This window comes from Siniperca chuatsi, linkage group LG16 (assembly GCF_020085105.1).
Source record: "Siniperca chuatsi isolate FFG_IHB_CAS linkage group LG16, ASM2008510v1, whole genome shotgun sequence".
In the NCBI taxonomy this organism is placed as follows: domain Eukaryota; kingdom Metazoa; phylum Chordata; class Actinopteri; order Centrarchiformes; family Sinipercidae; genus Siniperca; species Siniperca chuatsi.
In genome coordinates, this window is record NC_058057.1 from 8,033,472 (window position 1) to 8,058,141 (window position 24,670).

Below are 24,670 nucleotides of genomic sequence, written 5' to 3' on the forward strand. Positions count from 1 at the left end.
AGACCTGTACTCTTTGTTTAGCCATGTGACACGGTGTGAGTAATGCAAGGACTTGGCCTTGGTACTACTTGAGAGTGGGAGCTGTATTTTACACATACTGTATACGTGTGTTTGTGGTGCATGTGTGCAGCGGTCCGAACTAGAAAAAAAATCAAGGCTTTTTGTTGGCATGAGTGAGGGGGGCTAATTACAGTGGAAGAGGAAGTCTGAGAGGTCTGCAGTGGAGAAGGCAAGAGAGAAAGACACAGAAAGAGGAGAGAGAGAGAGAGACAAGTGCCTAACGCTGTTTGTAATGAAATTCTGTCAAAAAGCCTTTTCATTTATGTAGGCCATGTTGAGAGATTAGCGGGGCAGGGGATGGCTGGGCACTGCACTGTGTTTGCTCTGCTTCACCCCACAGTCGGCAGGATCAGTAGCCAAGGAGGTGACAGAGCTCTCCTCTCCTCCTGCGTTTACTCCTATTACTCCTATCAGCCACTACAATCAGTGATCTCAGACTTTCTGTTATTTCAGCCTCTTTTCTTTTCGCCTGCATTTGCCTCTGTTTCCACCTTAAACCAAGGTATACAACATATACCCGCCTCTGGGATTGACCGAATGCCTTCCTAAAAATAGCCAGATACATACGTATCAGGATCCATCTTGCACAACAAGACTGCAGCCAATCATGTTGAAATATTTCATGTAATCTGTGGGAGACTTTTGTTGCCTGACTTCAGCCTTTAAGGTAGTACCTCCAAAAGTACCATCCTAAAATGGCAGCAACCCTGTTGAGAAGCGGTGGCTTAAAAATGCACTAATCTATATTTTTATATTAACAATGACTGATCTGTTCTGTGAAAGGGCTCACTCATAGTCACGAACAAACAGAGAATTATCCCCCCCACTCTGTGTTTAAGCATCTTTCAGCGCATTGTTTGGGTTTTTACGGCCCACAACTTCTTCCCGCTCTCTCTAGCAGCAGCAGCAGGCAGCTGTTTTCAGCAAAAAGCTCTAAAAAGCCACTGCACACTACCTGCCCAGCACCAAACAGCAGACAGACAAAGTCAGTGACTAACTTGTGAAACATAGTGGAGCCTTTAGCAGCGCCAGATATTTTCTTCAATAGTTAGTGGAGACTAAAGAGCTAACATCGGATTTACATTGATAATGAATGACAATGTTTCTCCGTGTCTGCTGGATGTGTAAATAGAAATGTGTGAACTGTTTCCCAACATGTTCACCACATCAACTTTTTGAGGCGATAATATGTCAGTGTTGTGTTTACAGCTTGCTGTACTGCCCTGAAGTGGCCAAAAGAATCAATGGGGTGGGGCGGGGGGGGCACAAGTGTTGTTGATCTATGCCACTCAGACCTCTATTATCTCAAGGTGCTGAGATTTGAGCTCTTCTAACAAGTAAGCCGGCCCATTCTCTGTGTTTCAGTCTGTGTAAAGACCAGGGGTGGGCAGATCAATCCCTAAAGTATCAATACTACTGAAGTTGTGTTTTACTATTGATAATAGCGCTATGATCAAAAGCAAAAATTGGATCTGTCTCTATTCCCACCCAACAGGACACCACTAGGGGCAGTCCCATACCTACACAAACACACACAAATCATCACCCCAAACTTTTTTTTTTGCATAATTCCACCTGGTTGAAAGATTCAGTTTCCTCATACTAGAAATAACAACAAGCGGGCAGTGTTTATGTGTGTGTGTGTGTGTGTGTGTGTGTGTGTGTGTGTGTGTGTGTGAGGTGCTGCAATGAGGATCTGGAGAGGCATTCCTGATGTCAGCACTGCTTTTGTACCCGTAGGCTGTGTGTGTGTGTGTGTGTGTGTTTTTCTGTCCATCTGTGTGTGTATTGATTGGTCTCTGAGACTAGTTTATGTGCTCGTCTGTCTGTTTGTCTGTGAGCCTATTGGTCACTGTGTGTGTGTGTGTGTGTGTGATTGTCTGTTTGTCAATCGTGTGTAGATGTGTGTCTGTCTGCGAGTTTATTCGAATCTTTGATGTTTGCATTTCTGTGTCTGTCTCTAGTCTGTGTGTCTGTTGATGTTTCAGTGTGTGTGTGTGTGTGTGTGTGTGTGTGTGTGTGTGTACAGCAAGAATAAAGCACCCCATTGATAAGAACAAGTTCTTCTTGTTAACGTATCAGTGGAGCTGGACCTGAGCCAGCGCTGAAGTCCCAGGGGCGTATTTCTACACAACCCCCGCTATGACACGGCCGTTACTATTCTGCAACCCCAGACACACACACACACACACACACACACACACACACACACACACACACACACACACACACAGGGCTAGATAGCCGAGGAACGGAACATGTGTTAACACTCTCTTTCCAAGAGATACATTGAAGAGGACATTGAGCAATGTTTCGTCTTACATCTCTCTAGCGGCCGCCTGCTCTGCAGTCGTCTAAAATGCTTCCATGTGCAGTCTCGGCATTCCGACTACCTTTCTGAAGCATTTCGAGACTCTCCCCGAAGATACCGGATACCCAGGGGAAAGCAGATAGTCATGAGAAATACCTGCTAGCTCTTAACAGTTTTAAATAACAGGAGGGGGGATTTTTGCCATTCCCTTGGTCTTCTTTTTTTGCACATGTGCCAGCTATTGTTTTCCTCCTCTTATACATCAGGGAGATGGAGCCAAGGCTGTTTTATGACAGTCATAATCACCACCCCTGGCTGCTGCATAGGGACATCAGCTCCGATCGGCTGTTGCGGGGCACACCTCGTTGTCAAATAAAAGTGTCTGGATGAAGGTCGGAGGGAGAACAAAGAGGTTCAGTGTGTGGAATAAGCACCTACGAACCCCACTGTTCCAGCGTGCACATGCTCTGCCGCTCGTCTATTTGTTTAACCACTGCAGGCCACGGCGGATGTTGTAGAGCCAGGCTGCACGCTCATTCTTTGACAGCAGGGACTATCACAGTAAATCTGTGCAGAACCACACAATTAATCACAACAGTGGGTCAAACAAGTGGCTCCGCGCGACATATGCATGTGGGCAGTGCACGCTGGGAGCCGAAACATAGCATTTAGTGTGAGAACTACATACATCAAGATTGTATTTAATAAAAAACAGGTCACCATTCAAAAGTAAGCCTCATAAAGGGCCGTGTTGTTAACATCTGTTTTTGAAGATAGATCAGGGAATGTGAGGGTGTTTGGGGATGAACACAACCACAATGATAGACAAGTGTTTAGTTTACTGCTTCTAAATTTAACATCATCATCCACAAACTGTTTGAAGTGCAATCGCATAGAACATTTGCATGAACTGATTCACTATCTTGCCCCCTCAGCACAGGATGTAAAGTGAAAAGCCCGAACGCGCTTTTAAAGACAAGCAAGGGCTTTTATTTTCCAGATGGCTTTGATATAGATCATAGCGGTGTCGCCACCAATGCATGCTTTCCATTATTACGATTGTTTAAAAGCTTTAGCTCTTAAAGTAAATGCAAAGTGACAAATCCAAAAGGGTTCAGACAAAGAGGGGGTGGGGGGGGGGGATGTCTCACAAATGGAATTGTCCCCATGGGCAAACCACACAATATTCATATCAAACCTGATACATCTACCACTTGAATTACTAACCATGCAATCAAGGGCTCTGCCAAGTTAGTGAATACACCCTGATCAGTCCGATGATAAGAGGGGACCTGGCTTTGTGAAAGGCCGTGTTCTCGTTAGCTATCAGACATCTTGAGTCAGTTCAGATATTAGCTCATAGTGTGTAAACGCCTGTTGCAGCGCTCCAAATCTCATTTGACAGGAACAGAATAATCCCACGAGTGCTACAAAGTCCACTCGGCTCCTCCTTTGATGGTCTTCTCAACGGTTAGGAAGAGCACATTTTGAGTTGTGAGTTCTTGTTGAAAAATGACCTTTTCAGGTGGGTTACTTCAAGGAAGTTAGTAGCAGAAAATATGCTCTTAGCTTAGCATGTTTATGGTTTTTATAGGTAATCATATTTTATTACCCATGCTAAGGATGGCAATGTCAATCTGTCGGTCGGTCCACCACTTTGGTTCAGACCAAATTATGTCAACAACTATGGGATGGATTGCCATGGCATTATGTACAGCCGTTCATGATCCCGCTTAGGATGAATTGTAATAACTTTGGTGACCCTTTAACTTTTCCTCTAGCACCATCATCAGGTCAAAATGTCAGTCTGTCCGATACTTATATGGTTTATAACCAAATATCTGCAAACTAATGACTCATCTGTACTTTGTGTTTAGTGCTAATTAGCAAATGTTAGCATGCTATCACGCTAAATTAAGATGGTGAACATGGTAAACATTATACCTACTTAACATCAGTATGTTGGTATTGTCACTGTTAGCATTTAGCTCAAAGCACCACTGTGTCTAAGTACAGCCTCACAGCGCTGCTAGCATGGCTATAGACCCTTAGTGTTGTTTTGACTTACTTTAGCTTTAGAGCTTACTGAACAGAATGATGTAAATAGTAATATTTCTTTTTCCTTTTTTTTTTTTTTTTTTTTTTACCAAAACTGAATATTGGCATGGAATACAGTTATAATATCTGTATGATTTTTCAGATATTTTAATTAAAAATACAATGACTAAATCCAACGTGATACTGCTTATACTGCTAATAATGATTCAACAAAGCAAAATTTAAGCACAGTTGTGGACATTGACCACCTCATGCTGATAACTGGGGGTGGCCTATAAAGAGAGCACTGCATATTAATATGCATATAATTCCACATTACATGACTTTTGGTTATTTTTATTAGTTTTTATTTATTTATTTATTCATTTAAAAAAACTCATATTGTATGTAAAACGTTTTATTGCTTTTTTTTCCCTTGTCCATAAAAAGAGATGGGTAATTACATTTCTTTTTCATCTTTAAAATGTATGTAGGTTGTAATTTTACTGTAAATGGACATCTGAAAGATTTGGTGGAGGCTCACTAAGAAATGCAAAAATATACTTTTTCCATGGCTTTTTTTCTGTGTGGGACCATTAAAGGCTTACAGCAACTTATGTCAAGATTTATTAAGACAAACAAATCCTCCTCCTGTGGGTTGCTCACACTGCCTCGACTTTGCATGATGTTAACATGACAACCATGCTGTGCTGACATAAAACATCTAGCCGCCTGGCAGGACATTGTTGTTAATGTCACTTTGGTCAACATTCATCACTCTTTCATATTCCTTCCCTGTGAGAGTTAGTGCCAAAAATGCCGTTAGCGACTTTTCACTCTGTCCCCTTCTTTTAGTGCTGTTATTCTGGGCAGTGGATCTTATAAATAACTAATAAAGACCAAAGCTATGACGCATTCATCTTAATGCTAGGTGGCATCAGGGACAGGTGCGCTGGCTTATTCCTACCTTTTGTACGACAGCACAATTAATCTGCTTTATGCCAAGTTAAGAGCAAAGAGTGGACTGTGGAAAGAGACAAATGAAAAACCAAAAGGGAAAGTCATGAATTTTACAGTGAACTCAAAGCGATGAGCACCTGACCTTGGCTACCTTTACACTTTCTTCGTCATCTCTCTCTCTCTCTTTTTTTTTTGCGTTGAGCAGTACTTCCTTAAAGATAAAAGGAAAGAGACATGAGTGAAGTCGCCTGTTCCCAAAATAGAACACAAACGAGGATAGGTCATGCAAGCGTGTGCTGGAGAGGGGAAAGTGGGGAGATATTAGCCATATGTGATTCATTTACAACAGCATGCTTCAATTAATCTGGGCAGGGTGGCAGGCGCCAGGGTTGGGCCCCATGCCACCTGAGCGAGAGAGGAAGAGTGATCTGCTGCCCTGTGAGGGATGAGCAATGAAAGCAGATACCTCCGAATCGATACGCCTTACATTATTGCTCACACCAAACTCATCCCCTCGACTTTCCTCCTCTCTTCCTCTCTCGCCCTCTGAGCCTCTTTGTTCTTTTCCTTCATGGGACTTGAAGACGAGGCCAATAAAGGCTGAACAAGGCATCCTGATTCATCAGGCATCCCAGAAGCACCCTGAGAGGAGCGGTAATTCTCATGTAGGCGTCCACCTAGAGACACCCTCAGGATGTTTTGTGAGACTGTTCTCTAACTGGGGCGGCATGCTGCAGCAATAAGTGATAGCAGGAGGGGGGGGCAAACTGGCGAGGGGCAAAAACCACAGTGACCAGATGGAACCGCAGATTGTTTTAAAGGGGCTACTGCCTCAGCAAAACCATATGGGGTAAAAATGCTATTTAGCGAAATCTCATTTATGTTTTTCACGACATGGTAAGCAGCACTGGAGGATCTTGTAAACAAAAGATAAAGTACTAACGCTGTCAACACGTGACGGAAAAAGAAACAGAAGAAAATCCAGCAGCCTCATCTGCATCTGTGTATCCCCGGGGCATGTTGTTGTGAGTTGTTTTATTTCAACTTGTGAGCAATATTCCAAAATAAGAGCAAATGAACACTTGCCAGGCTTTAATACCATAAAGCATTACGTTACAGTAAAGCTTGCCAAGGCTAATACTGTGATTGTTAGAATAAATAACCTGAAAATGTTTTTTTGATGATGATGAATTAACCAGAGGAAAGAAATGTATATTAAGGCACGGGATAAGAATATTAAATTACGACACTTGATAGGAAAAGACAAGCAATGGCACCAGCCTGGCAAAGGATTAAACACTGTAGCTTAGCAGTGTCTGACAGTATAATTATATTTTTAGCTGTGTGTTTTGTAAGCTGTTTCACCTGGCTTCTGTAATCTGGATTTATCCAAATTCCTGCCTCATGCATCAGGGGGATTTTTCACACTGAAAGACAAGGGGAGGGCTGAAATAGATAATACAACGCTTTCAAACATCCATTACATTGTATGCTTTTGGCCATACTGCAAGCTAAAACGTCTCTTTGCTTCCGAGGCAATTAAAACTTTCCACGAGGAATAAAGATTGGCATAGTATTTAATCTGAAAGTGAAGACACAGGAGTATAGAAGTAAAGCGAAAATGAACAACCTTCATGCCTCATCCCCAGTGTGTGTGTGTGTGTGTTTGTGCGCGGCTGTTTTGGATAATCTAACTCGTTAAATTAACAAAATGATGATAATAATAAAGATGATAGCAATAATGATCTCCTCTTTATTTCCTTCACGTTAAGTAAATAAGCAAGGTTTAGAATTATATCTGCGTATATGAAACTACACAAATGCTCTACATTGTAATTATCTCTAATTAAAATCTAGTAATTAATAAGTGTCTCAGGTCATGTGAGTGTAAATTGTTGTGAGACATTCTCCACTCAGCACTAATTTGAAATCATGCAATAATAAATCAGCTGCAGGGAGAAGCTGTCAGAAAGAAAAAGGTTCAGGGGACCGTGATGTTTTGGTGTTTCAAGGCTTAGTTAATTAGTTGGAGGGGAAAGCCAAAGATAAACACAGATTGTCATTCAAGCGCAGCCTGAGCCTTTAAACAGCTGTCCACAGCTGTAAGGTCCTGATCAAATCAAGGTGGTCAGACAGAACCGTGCAGGGTTAGCACATTCTTTTTCAGCTTGGCATATATCACACTATGTATTTCTTAATGCTTTCAAAAGAAGTAAGGGATTTTTTTTATTGCTTTCTTTTGAACGTCTTATTATTATTATTATGATATTACCCATGGATCAGTCTCTTATACTTTTAAATTGTTTGCTTTAAGTTATCGGTTTCTCTCTTATTTGTCTTCACCTATAATATTCCTGTAAAGCAGTGGTTCGTGTGAAAAGTTCTATAAGGAATAAATGAACAAGATTAAATAGAGGAACACTTTATATTCTCTAAATCCACTAGGCATGTAGCGATAGAAACATTTTACAGTGTCATTAAAATAGCCAAAATGATCACAATACCCACTCTACAAGCTTGATAAACATTCCATATTAAATTTTTGCATATGTCAAAACAGTTTTTATCTTTACAGTGAAACATGTAGAATCGTGTTTTGGCAGTTCGAATAACTAGTTTATTGGTTATCAACAAAACATCCTTGAACGGGAGTTTCCAACCTTTTTTGGTTGTGTCCAGTGATCTACAGGATTGCATTTCCATAAAGTTGGAGGACTCTTAACAGATAGATAAAAAAAAATAAAAAATCGAAGCAGCTGAGGCCAAGATATCCTGACTTTCACTCTCTTGTATGGGTCAAACTCCAAAAACGCTGGATCCTGCATACTCCCATAACACAACTCAATAGCTTTTTTCGTTAGACCCTCCGTGCCTGCTAAATGCCCATGTCCAAAGTTTGTAACGCTAGATGTTATAATTTGTGGTCACCAAGCCGAGATAAATGAGTTATTTTACTTTATACAAGTGTTTTCATAAGCTGAGTAGTGCTCTTCATGTCGTGTAAACTGATCTTCATGTGTAAAATATGTAATATTTAATATTCCACTAGGAATGTATCAATAGAAGATATTTGCAGTTCATTAAATTGGCAAAAATGATCATAATACCCATTTTACACAATATACAATCTTAATAAACATTTCATATTATACTTGCATGTCAAAACTTGTATTATCTTCTTCTTATTATTATTAATATTATTGTAAAACATGTATATAATTGTGTTTTCACAGTTCTGATCAAATGTGGAGCAGTGGCTTTTTGTGAACCCTTGATACAAAGCAGTGTCTACTTGCAACCCCAGAGTGCGTGCCTATGAGTGTTTCACACTGGAAAATGGAATTTAGTGTGGCAAAATTTGATTTTCTTTCATAATTCCTTCCCCTTTAATCATCTCTCGAGCCCCAGGTTGGGAACCACGGAACTAAAGCTTATTCAGAAGTAAATGTAAACATGATTTCCCGGTCGGCAGAATAATGTGCAGCTTGAGACAACCCAGCTTCTGCACAACGCTGAAGACGATCATAACCTTTGTGATGAAATAAGTCAGTGTTGTGCCTTGTATGTATGTATCAATGCTCTTGTCTGAGGTGGTGCGATAACGCTTCATGTTTTACTTTGAGATTTGTAGCGTTTAGTGGCTCACACCCACACCCCCATTTTGAGTCTGGCAGGATGGATTACATGTATCTACTTCGCTTGCTCACATGTGTATCTGAATGACTGATAGCGATAAGACATCATTCCAGGAGTCATCACGGATCCACCATGATGAGCACTGAATCAGGGTCTGGATATAGGTTTGTTTAGTGACTCATAGTATTTGTACAGTTTAGCCTGGGAGGCAGGAGCGGTCCTGAGCCCCCTCCCACCCACCCAGAAGACTTCCTCTTTGCTCAACTCAGGAGGGGAAATTTAGCCCAGATGTGACTTCAAACAAAAGAAAAGCTGCAGGGATTGGAGGTGGGATCAGGCCCATCTTTCGCGTGACCCCAAGACCTGCTCCTTCCTGGCATCTGTCTATTTTTCTCCTCTTCTGTTCTTTCTCTGATGATCTCTTGTAAGTTGCTGTCTCGAGGGTCCTTTTACTTTTACTCCTAAACAGCGCGGCTGTTTTTAACAAATAAGTGCTGTGTCATTCTTACTTTGGCTGTCTCGTTACCCAACATCGGGAATAAAATGATAAGGAAATCGTGCGTAGCAGCACATTTTCACAAAATAAGATTAAATAAATGGATTTGTAAAGTTCTCAGAACACACGCACTTTAAGCCTTTTAATACTAAAAACACACACACACACACACGAAGTACTTCACATTTTTCAGCCTTGTGCTGTATCTTTTTCTCATAAATATCTGACCAAATGTAGACGATGATGAGACGTCACTATTTCCAGGAAATGCTTCAGTGAAGATTAAGCTGAAAAATGTTTAGCTGTAAAACATCAGTGGTAATTAAACAGCAGGTTTTGGAGATAACGCAGCACAATGGAAAAATCAAGGGCTTTTTCTAGTCTCTTGCATAATTACACAGGAAGAACATTAGCATTTTTGTATTTGAAATACAAATCCTGAGGACCTTTTTTTCTCATTTGAACAACCAGGCATGTCATGGCATTGTTCTTCCGCTACTCTTACTTTTTTTTTCAACTTCATTAACTCATATAGGTAAACAGTAAAAAGATCTATACCCAAGAAACCGTCTAAAGTCACCCTGGGAAATGTACAGATGTTGATTGAAAGTATAAATGACAGCACTTGACCTAGCCCCAGTTTGTGCCTCTAATGCCTCACATTCAAGTCACAGAGCATCCGATGCTGCTAAAAAATATACAACTGGTAATCTTTGAACAAGACTGAGAGTATACAGTCATGCTAACAGCTGTTAGCATGCTAACACTTACTGATTAGCACTTATGAAAGTACAGCTGATGCAGATGGGAATGTCATTAGTCATAGTCAGTTGGATATCTGCACCAAATTTCATGGTAATCCATCCAATAGCTGTTAAGGCACGTCACTAAAAAAACGAAACTGTCAACCTGCTGGTGGCACCAGAGGAAAAGTCAGGCGATCATCCAAATCTGTAGGGTTCATTTTATGGGGATGATGAAATTTCATCTTAATTTAGCTGCGACTAAAAAGAGGCGCAACTTAAAAAAAAAAAGGGCTAAATTAGGCTTATTTATCGTGCAACATTTTCTTATCCAGATCATTAGTGGAGTCTTGGAGGATTCTGGAAATACAGTAGTGGGTGCTGTTAAACTATCTCCTGTGTATTTCAGAGATTGCTGGGCATTTCGTTTTCGGCAAATCGGATGCTTAGCGCCGACTGAAATGTAATGGTGATACATGAAATGAACAAAATAGGGCCACACGCTTGACCGTGATATACTGCTACGAATGCAGCGAACATCAAAAACTGGAGATGTAAAACAAAGTAGGCCCTTCCAAGGGTGGATTGCTCCTTTAAGCTATATTATCTTTCATAGCAGAGAGCAGCACATGTCAGCACAAAATGGCCACCACTTATCTCAACAATTACATGTTGCTAAGTAGTTGTCTGAGGTATTAAATCTTAGGAGGACAAGGATGACATGGCAGCCAGTAAGAAACAGCAGTAATCCACAATCCTCTCTTCCTGTCCTCTTTTGAGTGACTTTAAAGCTCCCCACCTCTTTTCTTCTGTCTCCTTCCCCCTCTACGTTCCCCTCTCACCCTGCTTCTCTCTCCCCCATCCCTCCCTCAGCAGAACTACAGGGGCTTGCTTGTTGTCAAGTCAGTGTTTTTACAGCCTGGCATTAGCACAGGGCAGCATTCACTCAGGACACTACGTTCACTTTGCCTCCCCTATAATTCACATGCTCACGTGAGAGCGCGCTGCCTACTCATGAAATGACCCCGATTGAGCATCGTTTCACAGCCCAAGAGACCATTTTACTCTCTTTTTTTTTTGATCTTATAAAAGCGACTTTAAGCCTTACAAGTCATTCTTTTATACATTTTAAATGCCACATACAACACCCCGTGTGACATGAGGAAGGCTCAGATGGAGCGGTGCTGTATTCGGTTTTCTTACATGGGAGTCAGTGGTCGATTTGTTTGACTTTAACAAGGAAGAAAGGTGGGGAGGTAAATGTTATTTAATCTAACTTTGCCATCTAATTAGGGGGCTACATTTAATCGTTTGGGAAATCCCATGTCCTCTTACAAAGTGTTTATTTTGTATTTGTTGTGTGTGTGTGTGTGTCTGTACTGTATGTACTGTATATTGTAATTTTCAGTGTCTGCCAATCACGATGTGTATGAAACAGAGCAACAGAAAAAAAGCCGAAAGTGGAAGAAAAAATGAATTTTTGGTCTAGAGGGGCTCAGGAGTTGGTGCAATCCTCCGACTCCCTCGTCTCCTCTCAGCTCGCTGAGTAAAATATACAGTATGTTGTTGGCTGACTAGTTTCCTCGGCTGTGAAAATGCGCCATTCTCTTCTGGGAGCCCTGCATTAGATGCATGTAGATTGATAATCGACTGGGGTAAACATAATTACATCGCCTTAGAAATTAATGAACACATTGATCGCCCACTCTAAACATTATCAGCATATTTCTCTTTAAGCCACTGAAACCTCGAGGGAAGGGCCTGATTATATCACGGCTTCAGCGAGTTGCAATATTACTGTGGCTTCCCACAGTTATTTCTTTCAAAGATCTTGCCAATTCTTGTGGGGAGGTTTTTAAACACTTATGTTGTTGGCACCTTTGAAGTGCCTTTCAGTGTCCAGATGTAAATTCATGCAGGGAGAAGTGTGATAAGCTAATGATGTCTCCGGGGACTAGAATGAATATAACCAAGGGATAAACATATCTGCATATCTGAGTGGGCTTCTCCCCCCACCCCCACCCATACCCCCCTTTAACACTGTTTGGGGCCTGAACAGGAGCAGATGGACAGAGCAGGCTTTGATGTGCTCTGGGGTCATGTGTATCTGCAGTTTTATCAAGGTACACAAGCATGCAGAGTAAATATGCCACACCAAAACTCTGGGAATGTCTCTGGGCAAGGCAGAGAAGGGGAATTTACACTTTGAGATTCAGAAGAGGGTGTAGACTGAAATATTTTTCTGCATTTGTGCAATATAGACCTTTAAATATATACAGTATGTCCTCGCCAAACTTAAGAGCAAGGCTACCAGAAGAAGGCACAATACAGATGTTGAACGTTTTCACTTACAGAAGCTTAAAATCAAATTTTTTAAAGTATTATTTGTATGTAATGAAATCATTTTCAAGCTATTTTACATCTCATGTTCTTTGCTTGACAACAATGAACAAAATCAAATTAACATGCCGGATAATGGCCTGAGCATATTTGCCTGTAGCCCCTCTTTCGCCCATTTAAGTGTCTGTCATTTTATCCCCATTTGCGTGCCAGAAAGAGACATTCCATAATGCTGTGCCGACCAGGAACAGAGCGCACTACTGCAAAACATGTCCATCAAGGAGAAAATAAAAATAGGCTGTTTCCTCTAAATTCACTCAATCAATAATTTATGCCGTGCACAGAAGCTTGATTTATGAAGGAATTAAATGTTGTGGACTGGGCCTCGCAACGGCCGTCCATCTCGGGGAAGTGGCAGCCGAAATTAAACATGAAAGGCAAACACTGAGAGCAACCAAATCATCTCACGGAGAGTTGCCGCATTAGAAGACTTCAATGGCACACGCGCTGGGCTGCCTGATCGGACAGAATTCCACTGGTGATTTGATCGGTAGCCACAGCGCTTGTTGGGAAAGTTTTCACGAGTTGTATATGTACAAGTGGGTCACCAAAAGTCAAAAAGCTACATTAATACTATTTGCCGACTGAAGGCAGAGATCAAAGGCAGCCGTGCACCTGCTGACCTGTGGGGATCTTGTGACTCCTGTGTGCCTCTCTCACCCTGGCTTTGGCTACAAACTGACATGGAAAACACAGAACATGAGTATTTTTTTTTTTCAAGTCAAACTGAGTAAGGAAATATAAACCGTAATGATACTGTGGCTATTGTACATATTTTTGAAATTTTCAAAAGAGGATAAAACTGTTTTGGACATATCTGTGGAAACAGCACTGAAGCTTCAATCCTCTGGTTGGGCATTTCCCATGGCAACGATGACTGACATTTGATAACCAGCATTGCTAGGAGACACGCTGTCAACTTCCCTGGTGCACTGACTTGCAGGTCAAAGCCTTGTATATAGCCTATGAATTTTGGTGTAATAAGTTTTTTCCCCTTTTTTCAACATCAGCTGTCTGTCTCTTTACACCATTCAACATTTGGGAGGAACTGTTGTGCTGTTAAGTTTGTATTTCACTCAGAGGGGAAACTAGCAAGCTAATGGAAGCTAGTTCGTCTAGCTTTGTAAAGTCGTTAGCCACATGACATTGTCAGCTGGTGCCACAAATTCACGTCCTCAGGGAACACTAACACAATAAATAAATTAAAAAAAAAACTAAAATGTACTCTTTTTGGTAACAAATACAAAAGATATCTGATTTCTGAGCAGAAGTGAATTTTAAAGTGAGTAAGGCTACTTTCACTGACCAGCAGCAACTGTGGCCACGAGAGACAATGGCAGGATAATGGTAAATGCTAAAACATAGTCTAATAGTAGCACAAGTAAAATAAGAGTCATAAAGTCAACAAATTGATTTGGTAATGTCAATTAGAGAGCAATATCTATCTTAAGTTTGCTAACATTAGCTAACATTAGCCAAGCTAAACTAGTCACTGCAGCTAGTAAGACTAACAGCAAAAGAGTGGAGTGAATTGGGCACGGGTGTTTTATTGCTTATGAGTTCAGCCTTTAATTTGTAATAGCCCTACTAAGGTTGTGTTTTTTTTTTCTTTCAAAAGTTACATAGTCTCACTTGTTCATCTAATATGTGTGTGTGTGTGTGTGTGTTTCGTGGTAAGCTTTTAGTTGTGTAAAAGAATGAGACAGCGAGAGGAGCAGCCTACAACAAGATGCGGGCCAACGTGCCGGCTTGAAGAGTGTGGGTAGAGCAGCGGTGCACTGCTGAATCAGGATTTGCGCGAAGAAGCAATGTTGTCAGATGAAATTACTTTGGCTGTGTCTAAATGCTTCAAATCACTACAAGTAAGTATGGGAAGTAAGGATGAGACTGTGCTTTTGCACTCGGGGCTAATTATCCAGCTGTAATTAAAAAAAAAAAACACCCTTCCGAGAAGAAATAGGGCTAGTGGTCCTTAAATCTTACCGCAGGCCTACACAACAGAATTATAGCTAATAAGGCCCTCTAGGGACAATTTGTGACCTCGGTGATATAGTAAATAACTAGGAACATTAAAGGACTCTGGCCTGCAGTGATTTTTCATTGAGAATGTGACTTCAAGACGAATTCCTGGATTTTGTGATTAAAATGCAAATGAAAGCCCCGGCGTCGTCGCAGGGTCGGCCAACGGTCGGTCAGGCAAATAGAGAATGTAGGAATGAAGTGTGTTGAGAGACAAACTATTTTCTGCAGTGTGAGGGCAGCAGGGAGGATCTGTGGCTTAAAGCCATCACGGAGCTGCTGGAGATGCATTCTTCATTCTGAGGAGGGGAGGAGAGAGAGAGAGAGAGAGAGAGAGGGAGAGAGAGAGAGGTGAGCAGAGCACACACGTCGCACTATCAACTGAACCCATCTAAGAAAACAAGTCGCAGGGAGTCCGGGTCTGAGCTGCGTAGACACTAAAAGGCAAGTTTGAGCTCCCCCACTAAACAGCGCACCGGACGGACGCAGCTGGCCCGTCATGGCCCGTGGCGGCTCAGGTGGCGGACACTTCGGCGAGTGCGACCTCACCGTTCGGGGAGAAGTGTGGAACGGGAGAAGTGGGCTCCGCGATCACCCTGCCGCCGCTCTCTTCAGCCCGAGTGCGCTGCAGACGGTGTTGAGTTAAAGCGGAGGAGCTCGAAGCGCCCGGGAGTCGGAAGACCAATAAAGTGGTGGACAGCGGTGCGGACGGACCCATGCAGGGAAATATGCTGTTCCGTAGACTCACCGGGCTCACGCTGCTGATCGGAACCGACTCGCACCAGCGTTACCGAACGGACCTTTACGTACGGTCGTACAGCAGGACCGCATGAAGGACAGAGGCTCGAAGAAAGGGGAAAAGTTGAACGCGGCCGCGGGGTTTGTAATGGATAAAGGCTCGCCAAAGGTACAGTGGCTGTTTCCCAATAACCCAGGACATAGTTGGACAGAAATGTAGAGGAAAATGGCCTACGTTGTATATCAATCGACTACTTTTCAAATCAAATTCTGAATGAAATTTATAAAATATGGACGTTTTGTTAACCAAGCCCCTATACAAACAGATCCGCAAATATGTTTTCACCTTTGGAACTCATAGCCCCAAGCATCCTGCCAGGAAGGATAGCTATATAAACTGACATGAATTCACCTATCCCCAATGACTTTTTAAGATGCTTATTTATCTGTAGGTTCATTAGGCTAGATGTTTCATCGAGTTAAACACATTTTTTCACCCAGGAGAAAACCTGACTTTTTTTTTTTGGGGGGGGGGGTCACTCTCAATGCACTGCACGGTTTTCAATTCCCCCCTTTGAAATAATTCATTCAAATGAACACCGCTCACTGGGCAGGCTTTGAAGTATACCTGATCCGCCTCTTATCGCCTCTTAAATACCCGATCCATTTTAAACTTTTAATTGCGTTTCTGTCGCTAAATCCAGTTCTAATCGGATTGTCCTGGGCACACATCACAGTGTTCATCTGGCGGGGAGAAAATGTGCTCCCTCGGCTGGAAATTTAATGAAAAAGAAAGAACAAGGGAGGGGAAAAAAGAAGTCTTTCGATAACTTTCCCTCCTTGATCTGTCCATGTCCACCATTTATCAGGTTTGGTGGTGTCAAATAAAGAGCAACTTGATGTCGCGCTTATTTTTAAGGTTATTATTTGGACTGAAATTTTATTTATGCAGCTATAATCTTGATGCTGCTGCCTTCTGCTGTTGATTCTGCTGCTGTGGCAGCACATTTTATCGCCTCATGTGGTTGCTTATACCCACCCCGAAGCTTATTTGATTAAATTTAGCTCTTTCAATTTAGAAAAGTAGATCACAGATGTGTGTCAAAGGATTGTTTCTCCATCTCAGCCACAAAGAGCCCATGCAGGCTGTCAACAAACAAGCCGGTCTACAAGGGCAAATACATGGATTTCCTTTGCTTACTATTTTTTATTTTACTATGATATCCTTTCTTGATAAAATTCCCTTGTCATGGCTGCCAGACATAACAAATCAGAAATGTAGTAAAAATAAATAACCCAAACAGCAAGAATTCGGATTATTTTCTGAATTATGTGGCTACTCCTCTTTCTTGACAAACCCTGCAGGACACCTTAATCCACGCTCATGGCCATCCCTGTGTTTAACATTCAACCCATCCTTCCTGTTATTGTGTGTCATCCAACATTGACTCAGGGTGGAGCTTCAGTTAAGCTGAAAGCTACAAATGACAACCAGTATATTTCAATCATGTGGGGGGAAAAAATGTTTGATGGGTCATAAAACTTGGAATAATGGTTCTAGGGGTCTACTGTAATCCAATGGCCTTGTGCTTTACTACAAGTCTCTCCATGCTGAAAAATAGCCAGTATCGATCATTTATTGCAGGTGGAAGGTCTAAATTATTTTCCAATCCCATTTCATTTGACAGCTCGTGTATGTCACTCTAGCGAGAGGAGGAGCTGATATGCAGGGTCTCTATTCCTCGACTGCCTCTCCTTTGTTTTGTAATTCCACTCTTCACAGCCTTAAATCTTGAGTTCGATGGTGTGTTCAGGCCTGCATGTAATAACGAGCTCCTCCTAAGGCCACCGCTAAAACAATTGCCTCTGTTTACTGTAAGCATTTGTGTGTTTACTCGTGTACCTCTGCCCACAATGTCTGCTCAAGCAGACAGAAAAAACACAGTCGTAACTTGCTTTCTGTTCCGTATTTTTTTTCCAGGAAATATCCTGTGCATCCTTGTTGGCACACAAAGAGATGATGTCTTTATTAGCCTTATCTCTATTTAGCCTGTTTTCCATTAAGCAGCATTAATGTTGCTCAGAACCTCTGTGAATCCATGCGTGTGTGTCCTTGCAGTGCTCTATTCCCTCCTTTGATAGAGCGGAAGGGATAAAAGCCTTCTTTATGTCTGTGAAACCGGATGTGCAAGAGCTGTTCTGAATATTTATCAGATGGTTTGACTCCTTTTTTTAATAGCCAACGCATAATTTGACATCAGCAGTGAACGCTATGTTTTGTGACTCTGTCTTTCTGTTTGGGAGAGAGGGAGGGAAAGAAAGTTGGTGTGTGTGTGTGTGTGCGTGTGCATGTTTGTATGTCAAATAAAGAGACAGAGGAAGAGAGGGGACAAGAGAGGCCCCTTTTTTTTTCCTCCGAGAACAGGCCACCCCTAAATATACTAATCCAGCATTTCTTTGTTTTCCCACAGGTCTCTGGATTCAAATGTCACCCCCCTTGGACTCTGCCCTGGTCGGGGACCAGCAGTGTGTGACGGACAGGCGAGTGGAGCCTGTGGTGGCTCTCTACTGCGTGGCTTCAAATTGGCCCTGGCTGAGCTCTGCATGGAGCAACGAGTGAAGAGTCCTGCTATGGTCTGATGTCTCAGCATGGATGGAGTCAGTCAGAGGACTGGCCACCACTAATGAGACCATCGCTCTTCAGCTGAGGACTAGCATTTACAGGATTACTCCCACGGTTTCCTGCTCTTTTCCCAGCTAACTGCATCATTACCTGACTCTCCTAGGTGGACTTTTCGTGGGTCTGGTTTTTGGTGGATATATACGTCATTGCCTTTCTGATTTTCACATTTGTTTAATTTTATTCCAGTTCTTTTTTTTTATTGTTGGTTTCCCTTTTCCTGTTTTGTTTTTCCACTATGGAGTTTCTGGCTGGACCCTGGAATAAAGATTGGGCTTCATTCCTGCAATTTTGGTTGACTGTCATCCTAAGCCTCCAAATGCAATTCAGCCCGGGTGCCTCTTGCCCGGAAGAGTGTCGTTGTGACAACCCGTTTGTGTACTGCAATGAGCGCAGCCTGACATCAGTGCCTCTGGGGATACAGGAGGGCTTCAAGGTCCTCTTTCTACATAACAACCAGATAAACAATGCTGGCTTCCCTGTGGAACTTCACAATCTGGCCTCCGTGGAGACTGTGTATCTCTACGGTAACCAGCTGGACGAGTTCCCTGTCAATCTGCCCAAAAACACCAGGGTCCTGCATCTCCAGGAGAACAATATCCAAACGATCTCCAAGGCAGCCCTGGCCCAGCTGACTCGACTAGAGGAGCTGCACCTTGATGATAACTCCATCTCCACAGTGGGGGTAGAAGAAGGGGCCTTTAGGGAGGCGGTAAGCCTCAAACTCCTCTTCCTCACCAAGAACCACTTGAGCAGCGTTCCCATTGGCCTTCCTGAGGACCTGAAAGAGCTGCGGTTGGATGAGAACCGCATTGCTGTTATTGCAGAGGAGGCCTTTCAGAATGTGACACGTCTGCAGCGCCTCCTTCTGGACGGGAACTTGCTGACGGACGAGGGCATTGCACCGGGAACCTTCCAGGACCTGGTCAACCTCCGTGAGCTGGCCCTGGCCCGCAATTCACTCACCTTCCCCCCTCCCCTTCTGCCCAGCCAGTCACTGGTCAAACTCAGCCTGCAGGAGAACCAGATCAACCAGATCCCTGTGGCAGCCTTCGCTGCCCTAAATAGGCTGGAAAAACTGGATATCTCCAGCAACCAGCTTCAGACTCTTACACAGGGTGTGTTCGATGGCCTGTCGAGCCTAAAGCATCTCATGGTGCGAAATAACCCCTGGCGTTGTGACTGTGCTGTGAAATGGGTGGTGGTGTGGCTGAAGTCTTTGCCTTCCTCCATCAACGCCCGAGGGTTTGTGTGCCTGAGTCCAGACCAGGTGCGTGGCATGGCAATCAGAGAGCTCACGCTGGATATTATAGAGTGCCCAGTTGATGTTGACCAGCCGCCCTGGCCCACCCTCCGCTCCACACCCCCTCCCCCACCCACAACCACCCCTATCACCACCATGATCTCCACCCTCATCACCACATCCATCCCTTACTACTTTGACTCACCCTCCCCTCCCTTACCCCCGATCCATAACAACCCTCCCGGGCCCCTGCCTCCGTATGCGGATCCCCTTCAGATCTCCTTCCATGTGGTCAACTCCACCAATATCGAGGTGAGCTGGGCCTCCTATTTCACTGTCACAGCCTACAAGGTCACGTGGGTGAAAAGGGGCCAAAGCCAAATAAACGAAGGAATGCAGGAGAGGACGGTGAGCGGGGACCGGCGGCATATTAGCCTCACCAACCTGGAGCCCCGGTCCGTGTATCGGATCTGCGTGCACGTGCTGGACACCCTTAACTCCTACAGGCCCGGAGAGGATACTATATGCTCTGAGGCCAGGACCAAGCCTGCCATGTCTACCAAGCCTCCCGGTAGAGAGCAAGCTCCACAGGAGAGCATCAACTCCACGCTGCTGATGGCTGGGATCATAGGTGGGGCGGTGCTTATCATCCTGGTAACGCTGCTCAGCCTGTTCTGCTGGCACATGCACAGAAAGAGCCGGTCATCTTCGACCAAGTGGAAATACAACCGGGGCAGGAGAAAAGACGACTACTGCGAGGCTGGAACCAAGAAGGATAACTCCATTCTGGAGATGACTGAGACAAGTTTCCAGATAGTGGCGCTGAACAATGAGCAGCTGCTCAAGGGAGATTTCCGCATTCAACCCATCTACACGCCCAACGGGGGCATTGGATTTAGAGACTGTCACCTCAGTAACAACAGCATAGCCTACTGCAAGAGCAGCAACGTGCCCAGCACAGAGTTCTGCCACACGTGATGCAGCAGCAAATAGTACAGCGGCATTCACACATACACACACATACCAGAAACACTTAACAATACATGCATAAATACACACACACACACACACACACACACACTGTTTGTGTAGACAACAAAAAAAACATAAAAATTCTAGTGAAATATAACTGTACTATATATATTTCCAAGTTCTGTCTACAATGTAATTTATACTGTGGATAATAATGTGGGATTCTCTGCTATCTTTTTTATTCTTAGAAAAAGAGATTCAAGTGTTTCTTTTTTTATAACCAGCAGGGTTTTGAAAGTTGTTTTAATGGTCAGTACTGTACATGAACATGGATTTGTACAATCACGGCACCCTGGGTGTAGCTTCTGACAAAAGCTGTCAGCCTTGGAAATGTTGGGGCGCTTAGAGGGCTGGGATCCTTTGCTAACCACAGAAGCAAAATATGGCCTTTTTGCGCTTTGAAACACTGCAAACCCTCCCCAGTACAACAGAACAGTAGTAAAGACAACACAGCGCAGGGGAAATCCAAACACTGCTGATTAGAGCGCTGTGGAAATATAGCACTGGTTCACTGGTGGCATGTTGTAAAAAAGAATTGAAGTGCACTTTCTTATTAATGGAAGTAAGGCAGGAAATGAGCAGAGGTTGTGATCACATGTAAAGGACTGTGGACGGTTGTGTAGGGAGAATATTATCGGGGCTGTTAAAAAGCCTGGACTGAGATTTCCCAAAAGTGCCTTAACACTAAAAGCACCTTTGTTCTGTTGGTTTACAGTGGAACAAAGGTGGGCTTAGTCAAGAGACACTTTTTGGAAAACTCTCAAAAAGGATGCGTCATTTTCAGCGTCATTTTGTAAGGAGGTGCAATTACAAACACGAGTTTAAAAAGCAACAAAGGATTATTGTCCCTAATGAGGCGCATAGATGTGCTGAGACTCACAGATCCTTTTGAAGAAATTCCCTAATTTGTTCTGCTTCTTTTTTTTCCCCTGTTTTGGCAAGTGAGGCCACAAGGGGGCGGTTTCCCTCAGCGTTGTGTGTGGGACAGAGGAACAGAGGGCAGGACAGGCAGACAGAGAGAAAGCTGCATAGATCACTTTACCTCCACCATTCCCCTGGAGTCCATTACCCAGACGATATAACTCATGCTCAAACAGCATTGTTTAGAGTATTATTGCTCATCGAGCTACTTAATGATGTGGAATCATTTAAAACTAAGAGTGTTTTCTGTGTTTGGTAGCTAAATGAAATGGATTTTCACCACTGTGGTCTATCATGGGGGGAAAGCCTCTGTTCCTCCCTGCGTGTGTGTGTGTGTGTGTGTGTGTGTGTGTGTGTGGAGAGAGCGTGATGGATTTTATAAAAAGCACACACATAACGCTAATTATACACCCACTTATTTCAACCTTGTCCCAGCGTTCATTAGGCTTTTTGATAAATTAGGAAATTACAACAATAAGATCGCACTCCGCCCACGATCCTCACAACGTTGTGACTGAGCAGCTCATCTAGTGTCTCATCATTTACCCCTTTGTGCACACTTATGAGACTGTCTACTTCATTTATGGTTTGCTCACCTGAACAATGCACCTGCTCACTCCACAACATTAGTTTCTGCGATGATGATTTTCACCCTATCTACCCTCATTTTCTGTTCCTCTGTTCTTCGTCTGTCTCCCTGTCTCCCTGTCTGTCTCTACACCTCTGATCGCTGCATGGGCTCAATTAAAACAGTTTTCCTGCCCTTCAGCTCCTAGGCTGTGGTGGCAGCTTTTTGCATGCGAGGTGCCAGCGAGAGGTCTTTATTATGCGCTTCTTAAGAAGGACTTTATTTGATTTGACAAGATTTTATTTTGAGGGGCCAAGCTTAAAGAATTCCCACCGCCGATACCCCCCTCCCCCCCAACCCCCACCCCCACCCACCCACCTCTCCTCATAATCCTCGACCAAAAAAGGGAGAAAAATATGTAGACCTTATTTTCACTTGGCTGCATGGATCTCACGCTGGGAGATGTTAACTCTTTGTGAGGCGCACAGCTGCTCGAACATACGCGGTAGAGAATCAACACAAACTAGGCCGAACATTTAAAGTCAAATTATTTTTTAAGGGCTTGTACTCGAGTTATTCCAGAGTGTCGCCATTTTCTCTGAGAGGATTCACCTCAGCATTTGGAATATCTCAAAGTAGCCGGACTTACTGTAATTCCAGCAATAGCTCAAATCGTGATCACATCAACTACTTAAATTCTGTTTAACCAAGACAATGGTTTAGTGTCATATTATGTCTTCAAAATCATGTTTTAATAAGACAACTGACGTGTTTTTCCAGTGGAACGAGACCTTTTTGTTGGAGTTTTATTTGGCATTTTTTTTAGAATATCTTGAAAATACAAAAGCTCTGTTATCAAGACAATATTTAAAACAAAAGTTCAACATTTTGGGAGATATGCTTATTCACTTTCTTGCCAAGAGCTAGATGAGAAGTTTGATTCCATTGTCATGTCTGTACGGTAAATATGAAGCCACCACCAGCAGCCACATTAGTTTAGCTTAGCATAAATAGTGGAGACAAGGGCAACCAGCTAGCCTGGCTCTGTCCAAAGGTAAGCCAATCTGCCGTAAAACCACATTGAGTTATTTTTATATGGATTAAACAAGCAAGATGTTAATTTGTGAACTTTAGAGGTGCTGGTAGGCGGATTTTGTTACCTTTGGACAGAGCCAGACCAGCTATTTCCCCATTTCCTGTCTTTATGCTAAGCTAAGCTAAGCTAACTGGCTGCTGGCTGTAGCTTCATATTTACCATACAGACATGAGGCTGGTATCAATCGTCTCATCTAACTCTTGGCAAAAAGTGAATAAGCGTATTTTGCAAAATGTCTATTAAAAACTATTCCTTAAAGGGAAAAAAATTCCTAAAATAAGTCGATTCTCATTGCAACAAAATGAATGATTGTAATGATCTCATTCCCCTTGCCAATGAATTACACTTATTTTAAGCAAAATAATATTTTAAGACAATTTTTTTTCATTTTGGGTTTATTAATACTAAGATCTTCTGTGGTTATCAAAGCATCTCCACTTTTTATTTTAACCTTTTTCTACTAATATCCACAGCGGACCATAAACACTTGAACATTTACATCAGATATTGTTTCGATTATTCTTTGTTATAAATGAAAGCCCTATTTTAAGTCACATGCCGATCAAACAAGGGGGGGGATCAAACTGTTGCAACATATACTAGCTCCCTTGTCTGTGAATGTGTAACAGAGACAGATATTTGCCTTACCTTTCATGCAGGACTGAATGATTAGCTAGAGAGAGAGCGTTGAGTGGGAGAAAGAAAGAGCGAAGAAAAAAACGAGACATAAAAAGACGGCAACGAGAATGCTGAACAGAAAGCACATTTCTCCAACAGCCACGGTGGCAACAATAACAGTATTAACAGGAAGAACAACATTAAGTGTGACAACACAGTAGCTAACGAGAGACTGTTCATCCATAGTGCCAGACCTTAAGCGGTGCATGGCTAATGATTCAACCAGACGGGGAAAAGGCGCTTTGGTGGTTTTGCAGCGTACATTACTCTTAATTTTCTACTTGCTTGATGAAAGTACTCTGCTGCGGTGCCGTGACCAATGGAATTACACAAAACGTATTACGGACTGCTAGCGTCGGATTATTACTGTTTCAGGGTGCCGAAAAGTAATTTCCCTTAAAGCTCATCGAATCACGTTGAGATAATTATGTTTAATCTCGGAGAGGTCAGTTCAGACACAACGCACGAGTGGTTGAAACAGAATACATTTAAAGTCATCTTTTCTTCCTGTACGCTGCAAAAATATATTAGCCAGTAACATTCATTCAAGGATTTTTGCATGTACTGTATTTAGCTTCATAGCCTTTCATTTTTGTTTGGATTTGTCCAGTATTTTTTTCAAGAGAAAGAAGGCTGGAAATTTACAGTGCATGTAAAACGGCTACGTTGGGATACTTCTTCTCATCGAGATACTGCAGTGTTATGTTGACCATCCACACCAAGTTTTCTTAGGAACCAAAGTTAAATTTCTGTTCTCATGATGAAATATTGATGTTGTTCCATGTATGTGCCTTGAGGTTGAACTTACAATGTAAAGTCCTTGAAACCTTTAAATGTTTTTGCACAAACTGTAAATACTTAAATGAAGCTTTTTGAAAATAAAAGAGCCATTGGATTTGAGCGATCACTCCTTTTTATTTTAGAAAGCTATCACCACAATCTAATGAAAGTGTATATTCTGTTGTGCTTTAATGAGTGATCCTACATTCTTTGTCTTTTACACATTAGTTTTGTTGTGCTGGCATAAGCTGTCAAACTATCAGAGCAGAGAG

General features: G+C 42.6%; 1 protein-coding gene across 3 annotated transcripts in view; it reads left to right on the forward strand.

Moving 5' to 3' along the window:
• The window catches only part of flrt2 (fibronectin leucine rich transmembrane protein 2), a 44,732-nt gene extending 20,214 nt beyond the window's left edge, over positions 1-24,518 (forward strand). Inside the window, exons 1-2 of one of the 3 annotated variants that reach the window (XM_044169757.1) lie at positions 14,990-15,013; positions 17,872-24,518. In XM_044169757.1, coding sequence (XP_044025692.1) covers positions 18,319-20,301 — 1,983 coding nt within the window. In that variant the 5' untranslated portion in view covers positions 14,990-15,013; positions 17,872-18,318 and the 3' untranslated portion in view covers positions 20,302-24,518. The other 2 variants (XM_044169754.1, XM_044169756.1) reach the window with 2 other exon arrangements.
• Positions 24,519-24,670: the final 152 nt, after the last annotated feature.